This window comes from Lissotriton vulgaris, chromosome 1_1, assembly GCF_964263255.1.
Source record: "Lissotriton vulgaris chromosome 1_1, aLisVul1.2, whole genome shotgun sequence".
Taxonomy (NCBI): Eukaryota; Metazoa; Chordata; class Amphibia; order Caudata; family Salamandridae; genus Lissotriton; species Lissotriton vulgaris.
The window spans coordinates 853001885-853025464 of NC_141685.1; the positions used below are offsets into that span (position 1 = coordinate 853001885).

General features: G+C 49.8%; 1 protein-coding gene across 1 annotated transcript in view; it reads left to right on the forward strand.

The window, feature by feature from the left end:
- Positions 1-23580, forward strand: part of ABCA4 (ATP binding cassette subfamily A member 4) — a 1055123-nt gene that overhangs the window by 755196 nt on the left and 276347 nt on the right. Inside the window, exon 30 of the mRNA XM_086957892.1 lies at positions 6877-7066. Coding sequence (XP_086814018.1) covers positions 6877-7066 — 190 coding nt within the window. The remainder of the gene's footprint in view (positions 1-6876; positions 7067-23580) is intronic.

The following is a 23580-nucleotide window of genomic DNA, read 5'->3' on the forward strand; positions in this document are numbered from 1 at the left end:
GAGGGCGGGGGGGGAAAGAACGGGACAAAGGAGAGCTGCGGGCAGAGGGAAGGGGGCGAGAACGGGACAAAGGAGAGCTGCGGGCAGAGGGAAGGGGGGGCGAGAACGGGACAAACAGAGCACAGGGCCAAGTCAAGTCAAGTCAAGTCAAAGAATTTATATAGCGCACTACATACCCAGAGGGTCTCAAGGCGCTTAGGGAGGGGAAGAGGATTACTTGTCAAATATCCACGTTTTAAGTTGCTTTCTGAATGCTAGGTGGTTCTGGGTAAGGCGAAGGTGAGTGGGGAGTGAGTTCCATGTTTTAGCAGCCAGGTATGAGAAGGATCTGCCTCCCATGGTTGTCTTGTTGATGCGGGGTACAGTGGCGAGGGCTTGGCTGGAAGAACGTAGTTGGCGGGAGGGGATGTAGAAGGACAGTCGTGAGTTGAGGCATTCTGGTCCGATGTCGTAGAGTGATTTGTGTGCGTGGGTTAGCAGTCGGAAAGTGATCCTCTTATTGACGGGTAGCCAGTGGAGGTCTTTTAGGTGACCAGAGATGTGTTCGTTACGCGGGATGTCTAATATGATCCTGGCAGAGGCGTTTTGGATTCGTTGGAGTTTCTTCTGGAGTTTAGCGGTAGTCCCTGCGTAGAGGGTGTTTCCGTAGTCCAGTCGGCTCGTGACCAGAGCATGGGTGACTGTTTTTCTGGTTTCGGTGGGGATCCAGCGAAATGTTTTTTTGAGCATGCGAAGAATGTTGAAGCAGGATGAGGATACGGCGCTGACTTGTCTGTTCATTGAAAGTGAAGAATCCAGGATAACGCCTAGGTTCCGTGCGTGGTCTGTCGGGATGGGTGCTTTTCCAAGGGCTTCCGGCCACCAAGAGTCGTCCCATGCAGAGGGGGATGTACCTAAGATGAGGACTTCTGTTTTATCTGAGTTCAGTTTCAGACGGCTGTGTTTCATCCATTCGGCAACTTCTTTCATTCCTTCGTGTAGGTTAGATTTGGCGGTGCTGGGGTCATTGGTGAGAGAAAGGATCAGTTGAGTGTCATCCGCGTAAGAGATGATGTTGAGGTTGTGTTGGCGTGCGATGGCCGCGAGGGGGCTCATGTATACGTTGAAGAGGGTGGGACTGAGTGAGGATCCTTGTGGTACACCACAGATGACTTCGGTGGCCTCGGACTTGAATGGTGGAAGGCGGACTCTCTGGGTTCTTCCGGTGAGGAACGAGGTGATCCATTCAAGTGCTTTTCCTTGTATTCCGATGTTTCTGAGGCGTTGTAAAAGGGTGCTGTGGCAGACTGTGTCGAAGGCTGCAGAGAGGTCGAGGAGGATGAGGGCGACTGTGTCTCCATTGTCCAGTAGAGTTCGGATGTCGTCTGTTGCTGCGATGAGGGCGGTCTCAGTGCTGTGTTTTGCTCGGAAGCCAGATTGTGAGGAGTCGAGGGATTTGTTGGCTTCGAGGAAAGCGGCGAGCTGGTTGTTGACAGCTTTCTCGATGACTTTGGCCGGGAAAGGAAGGAGTGATATGGGGCGGTAATTTTTGAGTTCGGTGGGGTCCGCTGTGGGTTTTTTCAGAAGGGCGGTGAGTTCAGCGTGTTTCCAGCTTTCCGGGAAGGTGGCGGAGTTGAAGGAGCAGTTGATGACGTCTCGGAGGTGCGGTGCTATGACGAAGTCTGCTTTGTTGAAGATGTGGTGAGGACATGGGTCTGAGGGGGATCCTGAGTGGATGGAGTTCATCAGGCGGATGGTGTCCTCAGTGGAGATTGGGTTCCAGTCGTTAAGGGTGTTCAAGGGGGGAGAATGTTCATCATATGGTTGGGTGGGTTGGTCTCCGGGTTGGTTGTCGAAGCTGTTGTGGATGTCTGCAATTTTGTTGTGGAAGAATGAGGCTAGGGAGTCGCAGAGGGCTTGAGAGGGGGTGATGTCGTTGGAGTTGGCCGAGGGATTGGTAAATTCCTTGACGATGTTGAAGAGTTCCTTGCTGTTGTGGGCGTTGTTGTCTAGTCGATCCTTGAATGCTGTTTTCTTGGCCTTTCGGATTAGTTGGTGGTGTGAGCGGGTGGCGTTTTTGAAGGCGTCCTTGGTGCTGGTGGTTTGGTCTTTTTTCCAGGCCTTTTCAAGGGAGCGGCAGAGTTTCTTGGACTTCTTAAGATCATCGTTGAACCATGAGGCCTTCTTGCTGCCAGGTTTGCTTTGACGTTTTTTCAGTGGTGCTAAGGTGTCGGCGGTGTTGGATAACCATAGGGTGAAGTTGGCGGCGGCTTGGTCTGGGTTAGAAGAGTGGGCTGGGGTGTTTAGAAGGAGCGATGAGGAGATCTGGTCGATGGTGATTTTGTTCCAGTTTCTTTGCAGAGTTGGTTGGAGGTGGTTGATGGGTTTCGGCTTGTTGTAGGTGAAGTGAACGCAGCTGTGGTCAGTCCAGAGGAGATCCGTAGTATGGCTGAAGGAGACATGATTGCTGGAGGTGAAGATGGGGTCGAGTGTGTGACCTGCGATGTGGGTGGGGGAAGTGACCAGTTGTTTAAATCCGAGGTTGGCGAGGTTGTCCACGAGGGTGGTGGTGTTGCGGTCGTTGTTCTTTTCGAGGTGAAAGTTGAGGTCTCCCAGAAGGATGTAATCTTTGGAGGGGAGCGCGTGTAAAGCCCCCCCAAAAATAAAGCGCATTGTGCATTGCACTGGTAAAAGAAGCAAAAAACAGTTGCACTCGCACATAACAAGGGTGCAGTCACAAAGAAAGCGGATGATCGTGTTCATCTCAAAGAGGGCACCATGCTCAAACCTTAAGTGCGGCGCCTGGGGGTGAGACTGAGATGAGGGTCTGCGAGCCGAGGGTGCCATGTGAGTGGGTCAGGATTCCTCCCCGCGGCTTTGTCGCTGTTGTATAAGATAAGCAGCGCTAGGGGGTGTCTGCCATTTATTGCAGTATTATACCTCACATTTGCCTCATGTAACTTAGCGTTTGCTTTTGTATTTTATTCACTTGTAATTTTCTCCTCGTTTACCATTACTGTTCCTATTGTAAAGCGCTCTCACCCTTCGGGTAAAGTCAGCGCTATATGCCAGCTAAATAAATAAATAAATGAAGGGCTGAGACCGGAGCCCACAACGTGTCTTGAGTAAACAGGGCCCCGGGCACGTTCGCGGACCGGGAGGGGGGGAGGGGGGGCAAGTGAATGTTCACCTTATGACCGCCGCTGCGTGGAAGCACTGGCGGTTAGGTTCCCGAACCGACGCTCACCGTTGGGCCCGGGACTAGGTACGGGACTAGGTGGGTACGGGCTCACAATATGTCCCAACCCACGCTTGCTACCTGGAGCTGGCTGGCCAATGAGGCCTAGAGGGTGCAAAGCGGAACAAAGGAGTGGGGGCCAAGCAGATGTTCCCCTAATGCTGCCGGTGCGGGGGAGCACTAGCGGGAAGAACCCGGCCCGACAATTCACTGTTGGGGTCGAGACGGGAGGAGGAACGGGACTACGCAGCCTCACAGTCCACCGCCCGCCTGCTGTGCCGTGCCCCGGGACTTACTCCTGTCCTGTTCTGAACATGAAAAGCGCGTTCGGCGGTTGGGGTGGCATGGGTTGCGAAGGGCAAGACTCTTCCGCGCCTTTTCCAGCATTAGAGTAGCCTCGGGTGTCTGGGTCCTATTGCATTTGTGTTCCCGGAGTATAGCCCAGTTCAACGCAGGCCTAATTGTATGCGGATCTGGCAGCAATATAAAAATTCTACGCTTTGCTGCTAATTGTTTGGGACCAAAACCTAGTATTTAAAACTGTCATTAGCCCCAAGGAGACGGAACATCTTGCGCTAATCCCTGTCCACGCAGCCAACACCACTGCTGTGAGAAGGGTCCCTGAGAGGACGGCCGCTCCCAGGTCACTCCGCGCCAGCTTCTGGTGCACTCTGCCTTACAAACGCGGTGCCCACACCCCGTGCTATACGGGGTGAAAGTGGGGGAAGCGCTGATAAGTTACACAGCACTTACTTAATTGGCTTCTTCTAACGGCAGGTGCCTAAACAAGCACCCGCTAGGTTTTATAGGCTAGTATTAACAGACTGTACCTGCTCTTCCGTCGTTAATCCGTGACCCCTTCTCCCCGCACAACTACAGCCCCTGCAGACGCACGGGTGTGCGCTACAAACGAGCCCGCTCTTTCCCGCGGTAGCCAGATGTGCCGTGCAGTATTTTAGCCCACAACATACGGCTCATATAGCATCACGCTATCTCAGATGTGGCGGATACATCAGCCTCATTTAATTCCAAGCCTTTGTTCCCAATGACAGCACGCTGCTGCGACTTCATCAGCGGAAGGGGACGGGAAAAAGACACGGACAGTGGGAGGGGGGCGGGAAAATGACGCGGACAGCAGGGCAGAAGAAGGGGATCAGGGGGAAGAAGGCAAGAAAAAGAAGAGGATAGGAAGGGATAAGAAGACAGGAAAGGATCGGCTCACCTTCACTGCGACAAAAAAAATGGAGGCCGCAACTACGAAAAATTTTCGGAATCGGGGCCGTGTTTAGCCGTCCTCAAAAGGGGTGGGGCTTAAAAGTGGAAAGAACAGCACCAACACCCCCCCGAATCCGAAAGAGACGGAGCTTCTTTCGAGGGTCGCCTCTCTCCTCCAATGGCTGGCCTCCGTTTAGGAAGCCAGCCAATGGAGGAGAGACGAGGAGAGAGGCGGGTTTAAAGCACCCACTGAAAGACATTAATTCTCCGACTTCCAGCTGGCAAACCAGCCGTCGGTCCGAGACCTGAAAAACAATAAGGAAGAGGGAAAAAGACTGAAAAAGGGAGAAAGAAGGGCTAGAAAGGGACTTGCAGGATTGGGTTTGAGGGGTAGGGAGTGTCTGGTGAAGGATTAAAGATGCAAGAGGGAAATCAAAGCTAGGTAGTCTTGGTAGTTGACACCAAGAACTTCTTCCGCGCCAGCAGCAGCTTCTGAGCAAACGTTTGGGCCTCGGCACTTATGTTTTTACAGATTAAGCACTGCACACAATATGTACACTTATCTCTTTGCTGCATACATAAGACAGCGGTTCAGCTTTGTAAATCATGTGTAATAGACGCATGTGCAGCACGTTATGGCCCAGATTCTGACAGCAGTCTTGAAATACAGCGCAGTCCCCAATGAGGCTGCGCTGCATTGCATGACAGGGAGAGAGCAGTAGGGCGCTAAATTCACCGAGGTATGGCACTCTGCTCTCCTCTCCATAACGGCGGCGCTGATTTCAGCTGACGTGCACCTGGCACACACCTTAGCGCTATAGTGCTAGGTTGTGTGCCTGAGTCTAGCATAGGTTTTGCACAGGAAGAGTACTCTTTCTGTACAAAATACTTCAAAGTTTTCCTCCTTTGTATGTGTGCTGCACATGCAAAGTCGGAAAGTAAAGGAGAAATTAAAACATTTCTCCTTCTAACGCCTGCTTTATAGCAGCGTTAATTTTTGGCGCTAAACACTGTCTACTAATGTAAGCAGATAGGGTTTAGTGTCAAAAGCATGGGTGGCTGCATAATAATGCACATGTACCACCCATGTAATGCCCCTGTGACGCAAAGTAATGCAAAGCAGCTTTTCGGGCTGCTTTGCGTTACTTTTCTATATATACCATATATACCAATGCTAACACTAACTAGCATTGGTTTGTTTATCCTCAAATAGGTTAAGCGTCGAGTTGACGGTACAAACGCAACACTAACCCAACGCTAAACCTTTGCGAATCTGGGCCTATCACTTTTACCAAGAGTGGGAAAAATCTTTGTCAATCAGGCCCTGTGCCATCGAATACTAGTTACTCAAAGCTCTCCTCTCCCTAGAAATATTTTAATAAAGGACAATAGAAGTGAACAGGCTTGTTATTATGATTTGCATTTTATAATGGTTCTTTACCTACAGTAATTAAGAGGAAATTGTGTGTAAAATTGTTATTCTAAGTGAATCTGAGAAGAGATGCTAGTTCTTTGGAGAAACTTTTCACTGGGTAGTATGTGTCACCGCCCTGTGGGGTGCTTCATAGTGGACATGCTTGCTGTTCCTAACTACCCTACTTAAATCAACTGAGCAGCCATTTCAAAATGGAACGGATTTTATTGAAACATATGGATTTTTTTCTTTTAAAGAAACAGTATTGGCATATTGGAGTTTACAAAGATACACAATTATAGAGTAATATAAACTGAAATCATAGTGTTCGATCTCCGTTTATATCAATACTTCATAAATGTATATCTCATATTTATTGTTAGTGATTCTCATCAAATTTGTGCCTCGTGGACCAATGGGTAACAATCTTCTAAGCGACTCAAACACATTTTCAGCAAGTTTGCCACAAAATGAAACAGGTGAGAAAGCATAGAACTTTTTTATCCCAACAAGTTGAATGCTTGTATAACGATACTCTAAACAGAAAAGCAAATGTGACCATTTTTAAAAGTGTTCAAAACTGCAACACTCACCAGTTACCCTATATTTCACTCAAATGCGCCCACACTCCACCCTCAACGTATTCGAACTCTAAAATACGGCAACCGATCTTTTTCGTATCTTGCTCCCCATCATTGGAATAAGCTCCCACATCATACTAGGGCACGCACCCAGATGTCAGGTTTTAAAAGACATCTTCAGACCTGGCTCTTTTAATGGCTAACTCCTACCTGACTTGCTATCCAAGCTCCGAGATGCCCTCCGAGGTTGAGTCGTTGCCCTGTATGAAGTTATCGTTACATAACATAACATAACATAACATAACATAACATAACATGACATAATATCTTCAGGCGGTTCTGAGGGAATCAGCAGTACTGCCAGTATAAGGACTATTTCTCACACAAATTTAGCATGTTATAATTTTGAATGCACTACATGTGTCTATACTGTACTTACTTTTTTTTAGGAAATATCCATGTATTAATACTACCAACGAATGGACGCTGCCTCAAGTCTCTGCCAGTGTCACCAACCTGCTCTTGGCTCACCAGTGGACTCCTGAGGACCCCTCGCCGTCCTGCCAGTGCAGTACCAAGAACAAGCTGATCATGCTCCCAGAGTGCCCCGAAGGTGCCGGGGGGCGGCCCCCACCTCAGGTACTGTACTTTTCAATTTACACATTGAGTTTTGCACTCACAGATTCCAGGTTATTAACTCACTCAGTTTTCCAAAATACAATGCATATACATTTGTTAGAACTTAAATACACATTCGCCAAAATGAACAAGCCTTGGATATTTTCAGAGATGATGCAAAGGAAGTGAAACTCACCGAACTGAGCAGTGGCGGCTGCTGACATTTGAAAGTGGCGAGGCATAAAGGTTTGCGATGAGTCCCCTTTGGCGAGCGAGCCTGACCGTCAAAAGAGGGGTTAGAGGGGGTTGAAAAGAGAGTGGGCAAATGGTGCTTTTTCATACAAATTTGAGAAACAGAAAATTAATAAAGCGATGAGGCGGTGCATGATAGAGCACGAGGCGCAAATACCAGTCTGCACACCGCAACAAGTACAGCACGTACATATCACAGCATATGCATTCCTACCACAGAAAACAGAAGAAGTCTGCATAATAAGTAAAAAACCTCAAGTACATACCATTGGTATGATACCACCTGTGCCTTCCTACCACAGAAGATAGATAGAAGCATGCACAAGAAAAAACACAATGAGTTGTGTAGGTATACAGGAAATCAGGCAACCGTGCAGTGACTAGCCCCTTCCTGCAATGCTCGGTGTCACACACCCTCACACAAGAGCATGGTGCACCGACTATTTATAAGTCCTTGGGCGTGGAGGGAAAACTGGTGAAAATACCTGTTATCACTGGAGTACACTCCAAGGAGAACTATTGTGCTTTCCACATACACTAGACTCGCAGATAAACATATGCCACTCCCTCGAGAAAAGAAATGTCATAAAATATCTAAGGATGCCAGTTATATAATATTCACACATCAAATATATAGATAGTTATACTGTAACTTGACTATACTTATCTTCGCATTTAACTGAAAGCATCGTGTGATCACACTTTTGGAAAATATGCTGCACACCAAATATATATAGCTCCATGTTTGTGCTCCCACTACTAAAATGAGATTGAATTATAAGAGACAAGGGGGTCAAATCCTTTTTGTGAAATGACTCCTGCCAAATGTCGACATAACCGGTAGCTTTAATGGTGGACGTAGTGCACCCCCTTCACTGCCCTCCACCCCCCAGAGCCCCTGCGAGCACCGCACGGCCTACTTCGGGCCTATGGTGAGTGGCAGGTGACAGGGGCCACCTACAGCTGTTGAGGTGTTCCTAAAGCCAGTGCCTGGCAAGAAGGCACTGACCAAGTCTACCGCAGCGCTCCCTGACTTCCAGCATGACTTGCGGGTAGGGGTCCCAGGCAGCGGGGTGTTCGTGGGGGGGGGAGCTTTATAATTACATTTAAAAAAACTTTCCTTACCGGGTCCCACGCCGCCTCAGCTCCTGGCCAGGTCCGGCCGCCGCGTTGCTCTTCTCCCAACAGGAAGCAGCCACAAGCAGCCTCCTTCCCCTAAGCCAATCACAACGCTGAAATGAATGGGGAGGCCATTTTCTCTATACATAAACAAAAGGCAGAGAGTGCACATGACTGGTTTGGTCAGCCACGGAGGGCCGACCAAACAGTCAGGGCCCACAGCATTGTGCAGCCACTCCTCCCCGACCCGTCCACCTGCCCACCCCTAACCAGGCATACACTTCTGCTCACTCTTCCCCGAACCCCCCCCAACCAGGCATAACCTTCTGCTTTCTCGCAGTGCTAGAAGCAGAAACATAAAATTATATTTAAAATACCATTTTATGTTTCTACTTCTCACACTGCGAGAAGCAGTGGTGCACCCCTGGAACTGAGTTAATGCACTAAAATTGAGAGCCAATGGTCTGAAGCACAAGATGATGTGCACTGGGTATGAATACTAACACAGAGGTTTGTATGGTCTCTACAGGACATAATTCATGACAGTCCTTTTACAGTCTCTCTGAAAACTGTTTAGTGGTGCATCACACCACAGAGTACTGTATGGGATAAAGTATCCAATGTTGTGCATGATAAGGGTACTGCAAATCTCCGAAGAGTTCCATGTATAGAGGAGCAAGACAGAAGCCCAAGTTCCTTTATAAGTTCACTGAACTCTGAGGTGACTTATAATATCATTTAATATATGATAGATTATTTTATTCCTCATAAGACATGCGCTCACACAATCACCCTTTCCACAAATGTTCTCTCATGTAAAAGGTATTGTATGGTTGCAGAAATAAGGAAAAAAAGAAGAAACCGCAGGGCATAATTAAACACACCGCAAAGCAGTAAGTAATTTGCTGGAAAAATATATTAGAATTAGTATTAAACAAGTCAGGCTAAAATGCTGTAGCTCAGAATGTATTGTAGAGACATACAAAGAGATTCTAGATTATTATTGATCTATAGAATGCAAAAAGTAAACATGTTACCAAAGGGCTAATATCGCCTTTCTGCTGATCACTGTTCATTTTGGAAAAACAGATCCGGGGCCATATTATAAATGCTGCACATTTTTAGGTCTCGCCTGTCGATGCGCATGCGCATCGAGCAAGCGAGACTATGGGGGCTTATCCACTCTTTATCCAACTTGCAAGGAATCGTGGCGATTCCTTGCAGTGCCCGTGACTTTTAAGCTCAATGCGCATGCACATTGAGCTTAAAAGCGCGTGCACATGCCCCCAGCCGCCTGCCTTGCCTACTCTCCCGCCCCCTCACTTCTTGATTGCACGGCCGCTAGGCCGTGCCTCCCCTACTCTCCTCCTCCTACTCTCCTCCCCTCGCCGTCTGTTCCCGCACTCCTCCCACACCCCGCTCCGCCCCCTCCCCTGCCTGCCATGTCGTGTCGCATTTCTCCTCCCCCCTCCCCACAGCTCCCCTACTCTCCTCCTCCTACTCTCCTCCCCTCGCCGTCTGTTCCCACACTCCTCCCACACCCCCGCTCCGCCCCCTCCCCTGCCTGCCATGTCGCGTCGCATTTCTCCTCCCCCCTCCCCACAGCTCCCCTACTCTCCTCCTCCTACTCTCCTCCCCTCGCCGTCTGTTCCCGCACTCCTCCCACACCCCCGCTCCGCCCCATCCCCTGCCTGCCATGTCGCGTCGCATTTCTCCTCCCCCCTCCCCACAGCAATGCCCTTCATTTTGACTCGCTGCCTCCTCCTTGTCTTGGCTGAAAATGTTGTTCAATTAGGAGAGTTGAGGCGTTGTCTTTCTGCGAGGAGCCAATAGATGTATGTCCCTTTCGTATTCGGGCAGATGTGGCCTTGGTCGCTTCTCAGTTGGTTATACACTGCTCGCTTTCATGGAGCGACACTCTAGTCGGAGGTGCGGAGTCTCTTTCCTTGGGTGGCGAGTTCCATGACCGGCTAAGAAACAACCTCATGCGTTGTGTGGCGTCGTAGTGCTCATACAATAAGTGCAATTTGCTTGTGCTCTTACAATAATAATAAGTGCAATTTGGTCCCTAATTGTGCTCTCCTGGCCTATGCTGTTCTCTTTTGTGCAATGTTAGCCCAGACTCTGTTACACCCTTGAGAATTGCTGTCTGTGCTTTGTTGAGGCTGTGTTCCTCCTTACTGAAATGTGGTGTGTTTTCATGTGCTTTCCTCCGGTCGTTTTCTTCCGCGTTAAGCTTCTGTGCGCCAGCTCAGCTGTTCGTGCCTTCTTAGGTCGTCGCACTGCCCTACGCTGTCTAAGCACTGTTTCTGTTATTCTGGGGCAGTATTTACTCAGGTCGCGCAAAAAAAAGCGTTTGGTTGACCTGGTGTTTAAGGTTGCGCTCCTCTGTCCAGTTGGACAGCAGCACTCTCCTGTACCAGTGAGCCTTGAGGCAGCAGTGCACTATTCTATTGGATTCCAAGTGAGTCGTGCGCTCTTGCCAAACTGGGCTCTCTGTCCTTAGTGTTGTTGGACCTCCTCATCGCGGCGCTCCTGTGCAGTTAAATCTCCTTCCTCGGCCAGCGCGAGCTCTTCAAACACCCCCTGCTCCCCGCCTCTGACTCGCAGTGAACTGTGGAGACGCGCTCACCTGTTTTAATCAGCTCAGCCCGCGGAATTGCCTTAGCAAGCAAGGCGCTGATTGGTCGACAACACAGCCAATAAATATGCTTGTGGACTACCGGCTCATCTGCGCGCTTTACGATGATTGGTAGCTGGCTGGTCTCGGGCGGCTGTCCCATTGGAAGGCTCTTTAATCCACCACCGCCGCATCCACCCCATCCACCACCACATCCACCATCACCACCACATCCACCATCACATCCACCATCAAATCCACCACCACATCCACCATCACATCCACCATCACATCCACCACCACCACATCCACCACCACATCCACCACCACCACATCCACCACCACCACATCCACCACCACTTCACCACCGCATCCACGACCACCACATCCAGCACCACCACCACATCCACCGCATCCACCACCACATCCACCACCACATCCACCACTTCCACTGCATCCACCACCACCACATCCACCACCGCATCCACCACGACCGCATCCACCACCACAGCATCCACCACCACCACATCCACCACCTCATCCACCACCTCATCCACCACCTCATCCACCAACGCATCCACCACAACCACCACATCCACAACCACCACATCCACCACCACATCCACCACCACATCCACCATCACATCCATCACCTTCACATCCACCATGACATCCACCACCACATCCACCACCACATACACCACTTCCACCGCATCCACCACCACCGCATCCACCACCACCACATCCACCACAACCACATCCACCACCACCACATCCACCACCACCACCACATCCATCACCGCATCCACCACCACCTCATCCACCACCGCATCCACCACCACCACATCCACCACCGCATCCACCACCGCATCCACCACCACCACATCCACCACCGCATCCACCACCGCATCCACCACACCCACCACCATCACTTCCACCACCACTTTCACCGCATCCACAACCACCACATCCACCACCACCACCACACCCACCACCACATCCACCACCACCACCACATCCACCACCACCATATCCCCCAGATCCACCACCACCACATCTACATGTGTGTTGCTCTGTGTGTGTAGGTGCAAATGCAATGTTCTTGGATTGTCGTCACAATAAAATACACTGAACATAATCTTCATAAAAGTTATTTACAAACGTTTAAGCTATTGCCATTATAAATTACAATAACTTTTATTTAAGTATTAATTATTTACAAAATTAAAAGCCATTGTTATTTGTAATATCAATACATCTAAGTCACGTAAATACAACACACATTGCATTACAAATGCTATAGGTGTCACATTTGCAAAAGTTAAAACTATTGACATTGTAACTGACAACGCTATTAATTTTGCTACTTTCAAAACCAACACATAAATAAAAAAAGTGTAATTTACAATACCAATAGCTCAAACTTTCCTAATGCGAGACCTATTGCATTTCCAATGCTTGTTCTGAATTGCGCTGGGCGCATCTTTCAAAAGGTGCGCCCAGCGCGATCCAGGAAAATGTGCCACTTTATGGTGAATGTGCTGCCCCTAGGGCAGCTGCGAACTTGCATGTAAAAAATGGAGCGGCAGCGTTAAAGCTGCTCAGTGTTTTTTTTAGGTGGTGCACTATCAGTGCGCCTCCAGAGAACTTCTTTGCCCCTGTGCCCGTGTCTGTAATCAGGGCACAAGTCCTAAATAAAGAAGTGGGAGACGCTCACAGACAGGAAGGGACGTCACGAAAGGCATAAACCTAGAAGTGGGGGGACGCTCAAATAGGTGAAGTGACTGCACGACCGGAAGTGACGTCACGAATAGGAAAAAAAACCTAGAAGTGGAGGGACGCTCAAATACGTGATAGCGCTCACATATTCCCTTGCATTTTCACTGATGACCGAGTATCAGATTTGAGTTTTTATGACATTTTGGTAAATGCAGGTTTTGGAAAGTGCTTTCATCTCCTATTCCCAAAAATGAGGGGCAAAATACAATCCATTCTTTTTAGCGTAGTAAAATGATTTTCCGGGGTGTACTACAAGACTTTGTGGTGATAATAGAACATATTATCTGCTTGTAAAACTCACTAGGCATAGCTGATCGATCAATGTCGTTATTCGTGTTTACCGAATGTACATGATGCAATACTTGGACCCAGTAACTGTTTATAGTGAGTTCCTGAAAGTGTCTTGTTTCTTTCAGTGAAATAACTGTTTTCAGGGTACTGCAAACGTGAAAGCTTTATTGAAAACCTAGAATTTTGGGAGGAAAGCGTGCATGAACCACGTTCTGCATATGCTATTTCCGCAGCCCACTAGATGTCAGTGAAGAACTAAGAACGCCATTTGAAAGTAATCAGAATATGATCAGCCAAATATGCACTGTTAAAATAGGTTTGTGTTTAATAGTTGGTGTAGCGCTTTTGCGCAGGGGGGACGGCGTCCATCCATTGGTTGAAGATCTCGGCGTCTATTGGGTACCCTGGCAACGGCGAACCTGGTAGGTGCAGGGGTGTGGTGACCGGCGTGGTGCCCTGCGGCAGTCCGAGAAACTTCCGAATTTCACCAGCCACCCGGAAATGCATTGTTTACTTATAGCGCGCTCCTATTTTGTAAGGGTGGACCGGATTTTGATTGAAAATGGTGGACGGCGTTTTGATTGAGCAGGGTGGATGGCGTCCACCCTGGAAAACCCTCGAAAATAAGTGGGGGGATGCCGTCCACCCGCGTGGTACCCCGACTCGTGCCCTGTCTGTAATACAGGCACGGGTGCAGAGGGAAAAGGATTCCCTCATTTGCATGGGGCCACGCCCGAATGCAAGTAAGGCAATGCCCTCTTGAAGAAGCGCTGGCACTGTATATGCAAGAACGCTTTCAGTATTACAGAAGGAGCCCCTTCTGTAACACCAAAGTGCCCTGGGGGTGAGCCAAGCGGACACAAACGCCCGTTGTGCCCCCTGAGTACTTCTATAGTACGGTCCCCAAAGAGCCAAAGCCAGTTCTCCTTCTCCTTTTCCTTGTTTAAGTTATTGCTAAGATTGTTCTTTGTGACTTGTCTTGCAGCTAGGCTGCTGGGAGGAAGCATTATGATGTCACAACTCAACTGTAATAACTTTTTACAGCTGGGCAGGTATGTCAATTCGTTATTAATGGTGGTAAGAGGCATCACAACTCAACTGTAATAAGAAACAGTTAAAGAGAAGCTTTTATACAAGGATTGCAGGCTCCTAGCCCTAGCCTACAGCTTGTATTCCGCCCCTACTTTATCTTAATAGCTAATTAGCAGATATCTTTCAATCAGCAGGCACTGCCTGCTGTTCCTGTCCTGGCTCTCTAGGGTATTTTAGGGAGGATCCGACAGAATATTGATGCATTCAACATTTCTCCTCAGACTACCTTCAGTGGCAGCCTTTGAGCAACATGTGGTGGCAATAAATGCAAATGGTGGACAGTACTGTGCAACCTATCTGGTCTGCAAAGGGACACAAAGATAAGGCAAACTTTGCATGGAATTTAAACTTTGCTTTCCTAAAATGTTTCCCGTTCTCGCAAACATGGTAATATGAATGGATTGTGTATCTATTTAGCACACTTTTACAACCTCTTTCTCCTTCTCTTTGGCCGAATCTGTTATCCTTTCCTTTTGCATCGGCAATTATCAGGGTCACTGGAAGTATGCCGCAATGGGGGGTCAAATTATGGAACCGGTTATCAAAATTATGCGGCAAGAAATGGCAAAGTATGCAGCACAATGTGACACAATCTGTGACAGTATTATTTCGCTATTTGATCATTATAGCACTTTTTTAAAAATGGCAAAGTTGCACATGATTAGTACCAACTTTAACACCACAATGGTGCAATCAACCACTTAAATGTCATGAGCTAACCTATGCAGAGGGCTTGTAGTTACATGGAACCATGTTTTCATGCTTTTTAGGTAAATCTGATCCATTTGAGCTAGAAGCATTTTTTGTTGGAAATGTGCAAATTGGTTGGTTGGTTGAAAGCTTTATTCGATATACAAAGACATCTTACAAGCATAACATACATTATAAAAACAACATTACAAAAAGTACAGGTATGTCATACTTTTTAAGAAGGTAAAATTGTAGGGGTCGCCCTAGAATAAATTAGCTAAAAAGGGATTAAACCGAAATAGACAGTCTATTGCAACGAATCAACCAGAACCGTTTTAAAAATTTGGAGACACCGTAGACTATAAGAGGGGAGGTATCAGTCAATACAATTCGGAGAGCCACCGAATGCATGCGAATTCCCAGGTGTTTGAAAAGGGGTTTCAACCAGTATCTCCTTGGGTGGATATAGTCTGGACACTCAAAAAGTACATGTGCCACCGTCTCAGGCCTGTCTGGGCAGCGTGTGCAAAAGGGGGATAAATGAGCATGGGACTTCCACTTAGATACAATTGCTCCTAGCGGGAGAGTACCAACTCTGAACTTGAAGTAGAGAGCCCTATCCACTGGCATAGTAATTAAGTCCATGTAGGGTTCGTATAGTACTGCATCCTTGATTCTGAGGAACGCTGCGGTCGAATTGCAGTGGTGTGGATTCCCAATTAGTTGGCAAGAGACCCAGTCCCAATATAGTTTTTTGAGGACTGCTTTAGGAGGAGCAGATCTTGTAGTCCAGCAATCTCCTAGGCCCAGTTCCCCCAAAAGGTTTTTTGTGTCCCCCAGCCACTTGATCTTATTCCAGCCCCCCATATTCATTACTCCTGATAAGCCCTCGGCATAAGATTTTAATTCCGGGACCCTCCATATGCGGGACCATAAAAGCAATGGGCGAAGACGCACCTGGTCTTTAATACTACTGCAGCCCAAGTCCAAAAGTACCGGGATTGTAGGGGTGCTCAAGGGGAGAGCTAGGAGGTCCTTCAGGAGCTTATTTTCGGCCTTGGATAGAGAATCCAAATTGCAGTGTCCCCATAGCTCCGCGCCATACAGGGCAGAAGTAGCCCCACTTGCCTTGTAGATCTCAATTGCAGGCGCCACTGAGGATCTGGAGGATGCATGATATTCCTTAAGTAAGGCACCCCCTACCCTTTTGTGACAGAGAACCATCTTGTCAATGTGGGAAGACCAACTCATTTTGTCATTCAGACGTAGACCCAAATAATCAAATTCCGACACTTTCTCCAGAGGGACCGAGTTCAGAGTGGGAGGACGACCTAGTTTCCTTGGTGGGCGTAGTATCAAATATTTTGTTTTTTCTACGTTTATCACCAGCCCTCTGGTTACACAAAAGTCCTGGAAATGGGTCAACAACTTCTGAAGCCCCTGGGGAGTCTTTGAGATCAGCAGAGTGTCGTCCGCGAACAACAATGTTGGGATCCGCACACCCCCCAGGCAGGGTGCGTCCGCAGGTTCCTGAAGCAGATGCTCCACCACACCTTTTACATATAGGGAAAAGAGTGTGGGAGCTAACACGCAACCCTGTCTGACACCCCTACAAACCGGGATCCTATCTGTTGTTTCGCCATTTCTCCCCCAACGAACCTGGGCAAAGTTGTTCATATGGATTTTGGTACGGAGAAACAGAATGTACGGGGGCAGGCCCAGTCCGTGGAGAACCCTTCAGAGTTCCTCCCTGGGAACTAGGTCAAAGGCAGTCTTCAAGTCGATGAAAGCCAAATAGAGACTGCCCATGCCCAGTTCCACCACCTTCCAGTACAGAAGTGTTAGCCTAAAGACCTGCTCAATTGTGCCTGTTCCTGAGCGAAAGCCTGCTTGGAAGTCCGATAGAACTTGGTTCTCATCCACCCATTGAAGGATTCTCCCCAGGATGACTTTTCCGGCTACTTTTTGCGTAGAGTCAATCAGGCGTATTGGCCTATAATTCCCTGGAATGTCTCTACTACCCTTTTTGTAAATGGGGACTACTACTGCCCCTCTCCACGACTCTGGGATCGGGCCGCCCTCCAAGATGGCATTCAAGAGGGCCGAGATCATAAGACCCCAGTCAGATGGGTAGGCCCGCAGTAAATCCCCTGGGAGCCCATCCAGGCCAGCAGCTTTCAATGGGACCACGGTCTTAATGGCATTCTCAACCTCCCGCGGTGTAAAAAGTCAAGGGTGCTAGTCTCCATCAATAAGGGGAGTACAGCTGGCTCATTTAGGGACCCTTCAATCACTGAGTATAAGGCCCCGAAATGTTGAAACCAGCTCTGGGGTGGGATAGTACAGATCCTCAGGGTATCATCGGGTCTACTGCGGGAACCTATCAATTTCCAAAACCCCCTGGCGTCTTTACCTTTGCTAGCAGCCAGCAAATCCACCCAGAATTTCTCCTCCCATTCCTTCTTTGCTATCTGGATAGACTTGGAGTAGACCTTCCTAGCCTCCCTTGTCCTGACTTGGGATTTTGCTTTTACTGCCTCAACTAGGTTTTTTTTGTCTTCCTACAATTGTGGGTATACCAGCCCTCTCTGTTATTAGCCCTTTCTTTCGTCCCAATGTGCCTCTGGCGCGCAGTAAACAGGTTTGTCAGGGCCCCAGTTAGATCGCAAAATACTTCGCATACCCCCCCCCCCCCCCCCCCCCACCCCCCCTAAATTATGATGGACTAGGGCCAGAAGTTGGGACACAGCCTTAAGTTTTTCGGCAGACAAGAGAAGTTTTGACCACTTCAGCCGCCTACCGCAAAGAGATACCTCCGACACACCTAGGTCAACCGTGGGGCTAGATAGAGGACCCCCACTACTAACGGACCACCAGGGGGCTAGAGTGAGAGACAGCAAATTGTGGTCACTTTCGACTGAAGGTACTATTACCATATCCCTCACTGAGCTCCATAGACACACATCAAGCAAGATATAATCGATTCTTGATGTGTGATTGGGCCTAATATATGTATGGACACCCCCCTTGTCCGAGCTAGTCCTTCCATTTAGAGCCCTCAAGCCATGCTCTATACTAAGGGCATTTAGCTGCAGTGCCACCTCTGACCACTTTTTGATCGGGGGCAGCTCTAGGACTGGTATCCCCCTCCTACCATCCTCCTCATCCTGGTCCTGGGTAACATCCGAGCCCAAGGGCTCGAACGTACAGTTGACATCACCTGCAACCAGGGTGCGGGCTTTGTATGGAGTTGCCCCTAACAAGTCCTCCAACAGTGCGATTGTGGGAGACTGCCTCCCCCCTTAGTGCCTCGGGCATAGACATTGAATATATTCAAAACGACACAACCCCTGGCGTCCTTCAATGTGATGTTAAGTAAATCTGGGCTATTGGTCTTGGTTTCCACTACCCTACAATTTAGGGATGAAGCTACCCAGATAAGGAGACCCCCCGAAGGTCGTCCCCTGCCCGAATCTGGGCAGACAGCTGGGATGGCATAAGCAGAGTACCCCACCCTATGTACTGGCTCCCTACTCCATATCTCCTGGAAAATGCATATGGAATACTCTTCCACTAATGCATTCCAGTCGGGCAGTGCCAGTTTTCTGGCTATTCCAGCAACGTTCCAGCTGAAGACCTTCAAAACTTGGTCCGTCACAGCTGGAGGGCATGGGGAAACTATCTCTTGACATGGAGCCACCCTATCCGAGCATGGCAGTGATCCCCTACGACCAATAGAAACCAGGTCCCCCGAAGGGTCCAAGGCAGCCGGTGGTATAGTTTGGGTTTTACTGACGGAGGGAGAAATAGGTGACAATGCAATGCCGTGTGGAAACTCGCCCAGTTCCCCCCTATCCAATCCTCCCGTTACCTCGAGTCAGTAGCTCCTAAGGCCACAATTTTGACCTGATCACCCGATCTGGGGATGGAAAAAGGGCTCAAGCATACTACGTATTCCACCAATAGCACCCTTGCTAGTTTCCCCCATAATAGGCCTAAAAATGGCGTGATTAGCAGCCCGCGGGTAAAAATAGGTCAGATCCACTGCGCTGATTCCAGGGCCACCCACCGCGTGATCTTGGGTACAGATCGAGCTGGCTACTCTGTTGTCCTGGAAGTTGATGATAACACAGTCTCCCTCCAACTGCTTCTTGCCCTTTCCAACCCAGCTCACCCTGCGGACACCAAGGATTAATCCGTCTACGCCCGGGGGAGTGGTTTATTTGTTTTTAGCCAGTGAAGGCTTTTATTTTTTAAGGCCTGGTGGGTCTCTAGTTGGTTATCTATCAAGGGTGGGACCTTAACCAGGACAACGACATAAGGATGGCAGTCCGGGGGGAGATCAGCATAGGGAATGCGAGACACTTTCTTCAAGGCGGGTGCAGCTAACGGAGGTACTGCAGAGTGGCTTTTGACAGAATTAACTAACGGGGCTGCCCCGTCTCCCTTAGTCTTGGCACTGTCTGGGGGTGATTGCTTAGGTTTAAAATTACACCCACCCACTGGAGCCTTTGGTTGCGTTGGTTTCTTATGCACTTCAGAGACCTTACTGGGGTTCCCTTGAGTTGGAGTAAAGTGTGGAGCGGGACCTGCTTTGGACATAGGTGGAGCAGTGATGATAAGAGTTGGAACCACACTTGGTGCTGTTAGGGAAACCGCCTTTGGCGGGGCTGAATCCTGCACCGGAGCAGCAGCAACTGCTGCTCCTTTTCCCAAACTGCGACATGTGGGGTCCTCACCATTCCTAGTCTGATGTTTAATCAGAGTTTTGAGTGAAAAGAAGTTGTCAAGAGTCGACTGCTCAAGACTATTTACTCTGGCCTCCACCCTCTTAATTTGGTCTATAAGTGGTCTCAAAGAGTGATTGAGCACATCGATGATTTGGTCCAGACAAACTGGGACTTGGATAGGAGGTGGCTTGTCGTTAGTATCACGTCCCATTTCCTGGGACGGAAGCTCTCCCAACCCATCCAAGTGCTCAGGGCTCTGACCGTTGCCTAATTTTGCACCCGTGGCCCTTGATCCTTGCTTCCTGGGGCGCTTAAAAAATATGGGATGGCTGCCTTTAAGCGTACTCACAACCCTTTTCCTCTTGACTTGTTTCGGAGCACCCTGAAACACGCAAGGCAATGGGAGACCCACAGGAGGAGCAGGCTTTGACGACGGGGAGTTTTGACTGGTAACAGGGGAAAGTAAAGGTACAATGCACCCTCCCACAGTCTCGTCACTAGCAACACCTGGTGTTAACTGTGCTACTAAATTCTCTAACCTGTCTATACTATCGCCTATTTCAGACAACCGGGGATGCTCAGGCACTTCTATAATAAGTGGGGGTGGAGCCATAGTTGGGAGAGGTGACAAGCCTTTGGCCGCAGAGCCAAGGGAGGATCGTCTAGCTGTTAAGAGATCCCCGGAGAGGCGACGTTCTGTCATCGCGATCTCCTTCTCTATGACTGCCGCTACTCTAGTTATAAACCTATCCAGAGTTCCTATCGTTGGATTCCCCCCGACCCCTTCACCCCCAGCTCTGAGCGGTTTCCCAGAGCGAGTAGACATGGTTGGGTTTTTACCCTCTGGCAATGTCACAGTACCTTTCAGGGCCAGTGTAGGTGATGTCAGGGACCTGGCCCAGCCCAGCCTCTGTCAGCCCCTGACTGCCACAGACTGCCCGCCCTTTGCTCGGGCATCGCTCGGCGTCCCGCTACGCGGCTGTCAAGCCTTAAAAGGGAACGTTGCGGGCGGGGGGCGTGGTGTCCAGTGGGCGCGGCGGCAACTCCCGGCGCTGCGCTGAGCCTTCTAGTCAGTGTAGTTCCAGTCACTGACTGCTCCACCTCCCGAGACCTCCTCGCTGTTCCTTCAGTGCCGGGTTGCCCCTCGCTGACCGCTCGAAGCGGCACCCGCGGAGCAGGTGCGGCGAGCGGTTGGTGTAGTCAGCGGTAGCCCCTTGGGAGGTGGAAGAGCAAACCTCGGACGAAGCCTCAGGGTCCACAGGGTCCGCACGAAGTCTCCCACAGGTACGGTGTCCCGTTGGAATGCTAAGGAACACCGGCTTTTCTGCACCTGTCCGGGCGGGAGGCGTGGTGTCCAGTGGGCGCGGCGGCAACTCCTGGCGCTGCGCTGAGCATTCTGGTCAGTGTAGTTCCAGTCACTGACTGCTCCGCCTCCCGAGACCTCCTCGCTGTTCCTTCAGTGCTGGGTTGCCCCTCGCTGACCGCTCGAAGTGCCACCCGCGGAGCGGGTGCGGCGAGCGGTTGGTGCATTCACCGGTAGCCCCTTGGGAGGGAGAAGAGCAAACCTCGGACGAAGCCTCAGGGTCCACAGGGTCCGCACGAAGTCTCCCACAGGTACAGTGTCCCCGTGTGCAAATTATGCAGCAGATAGTGGATTATGTTGCAAATGCAGCATATCCGTAACTGTGGAGAAAACGCTGCAGCTGCAGGATCACATAATTCCAGTGGCTGTGGCAATGATGTAGAGCTATGAATCGGAAAAAAAAACACGAACAAGGGTCTCACTTCTTGGTTCCCCGAACACAAGTCAACCTGAGCTCTGATACACCTTGATACCCAGCATAAGGGAGTATTTGCTGTGCAGTGTACCTCATATAGAATTACAGATGGGTAAAAATGAATTACGGAGATTTTTTTTATTATCGAGGTGTTTTGATTGACATCAAATAGCAACGAGAATGAAGTGCGAGTTATCTATGATGTCATTCAGAACCCCGAGGTGAAAAATCTCCCAGTAATTCACTTTTCATCCATCTATACTTTTATGCTATGAATGACCCCAAAATCATCTTCCCCTGCTATGCAGGTGCAGATGAGCATCGGGGAGCCATACATAACATGGCCTCAATTATGTATCCCCTTCCAAAAGTTTTTTTTTTTAAACATACCTGTAATTCCTAACCAACCACGTCCAACTTTCCTTGCCTTCCTACCTCATGTGCTTTCTGCTTTTGTTCAAAGTATATTATCAGTGGCGTAGCAAAGAGGGGGCGGGCCACCCAGCTGGCACGAGGTTTGGGGCTGCGTACTACCCCTGCTCTTACCTGTGGCTGTCTCGGGGCAGCAAACGCCTGAATCGCCAGCTCCCACCCACATTCTTATATGCAGCTGCCGCAGGGCAGCAAACGCAAGGACAGCTACGGGTGGACAAAGGTCTAGCCATGCTACTGTAGACTCTGATGTGATGTCTCTCAGAACCCCGTGGTGAAAAACATCCATGTAATTGACTTTTTATACATCTATAATTTTATGTTATGTATAGCCCCCAGTGCATCCGCCCCTGCTTTCAACTTCTACGCCATGGCCTCCACTCCCTGTCTCAAATGTGAAAAAATACCTTACCTGCCACCTGTGGTGGGCGAGGTCAGGGCCTGGCGCGCAGCGCTGACCAAAGGAAGTGACACACACACAGAGTAGTAGGGTATGCCGGAAAGACCCCGAGCGGTCTTCCGCGCTTTTAATATATACCTCGGGGCGGGCCCGTCCCGAGGGTGGAGGCGTGCATGTGTGTGTGTTGTTACAATGTAGGTGAGAGGCCGGGTGGCTCTCTACATCCCTCCTTCAATTTAGTTCACATATAAACTTTCCTCACACCATGGCTAAGGGGAAGTGCATATAAAGTCCCGGAGTCTTTGGCTTGGCCCAGGATTGGGCCGCAGGTGGTATCTGTGGTTGGTCCGGGCAGGAGACTCAACAGCCCTGGCCGGGGTTGTTGTTTCATCTCGGGAAGAAGAAGTGCCCCTAGTTGTTTCACTTCGGGGCACACCAAGGTGACGCCTGTCTTCTCCCGGCGGGTCACAGCTCGGGAGGGGCACGGAGTTTTGGGCCCCTGTTCTTCCATCATCCGGGCCATCTGCACGGACATCGATGGTTTCATCGGCTTCCTGGGGAGTGCCATCCGGCACTCCTATTCGTTTGAAACACGATACATTCCTTGTGACAGTCTGGTGGCCGAGGCGGGCGGTCACCATTGTTCCTTGAATCTTTTCCACGACCCATCTCTCTGGTTCGAACGGGGTTCTGAATTTCCACCCAGGGTGCCGATCTCGTACCACAACCAGGTCTCCTTCTTGCAACCCGGGGTTTCTGGCATGTCTTTTTTCGCTTGCTTTCTGGTTCGTGATCGTTCTCCTTGCCTGGATGGCATCACCATCTCTCTCTTCCGGGGTCCATGTAGAGGACGCAGGGATGTTGCCTCTTGGAGCTCTTTTGAACAGGACATGCGCCGGTACGCAGTGAGTGGTGCTATGCGGGGTCTGTCGGTATGCACTCAGGAACTGATCCAACGCAGCCTCCGGATCTCTGCCATCGTTGACGGCGATGCGGAGCGCCCTGTTGAGATTCCCCATGAGCCTCTCCACTTCACCGTTTGCTTGCGGCCACAACGGTGTTATCTTGCGGTGTTTTATCCCTAGGCCCTCCAGGTATGTTTGGAACTCACGCCCTTGGAAAGGGGGTCCGTTGTCCGACTTCACCTCCTCCGGAAGTCCCATAGTGGCAAATATGTGGTCCAACGCTTTCTTGACCGGTCCAAATGCTGTGGAGGAGAGCAGTTCCACGACGGGGAATTTTGAGGAGTCCACGACGACCAGCGTGTGTCGGCCGTCCGGGAAACTCCCGAAGTCTATGCTCAGCTGGGTCCAGGGTGTTGTCGCCGCTTCTTCAGTGATGACTGGGGCTGG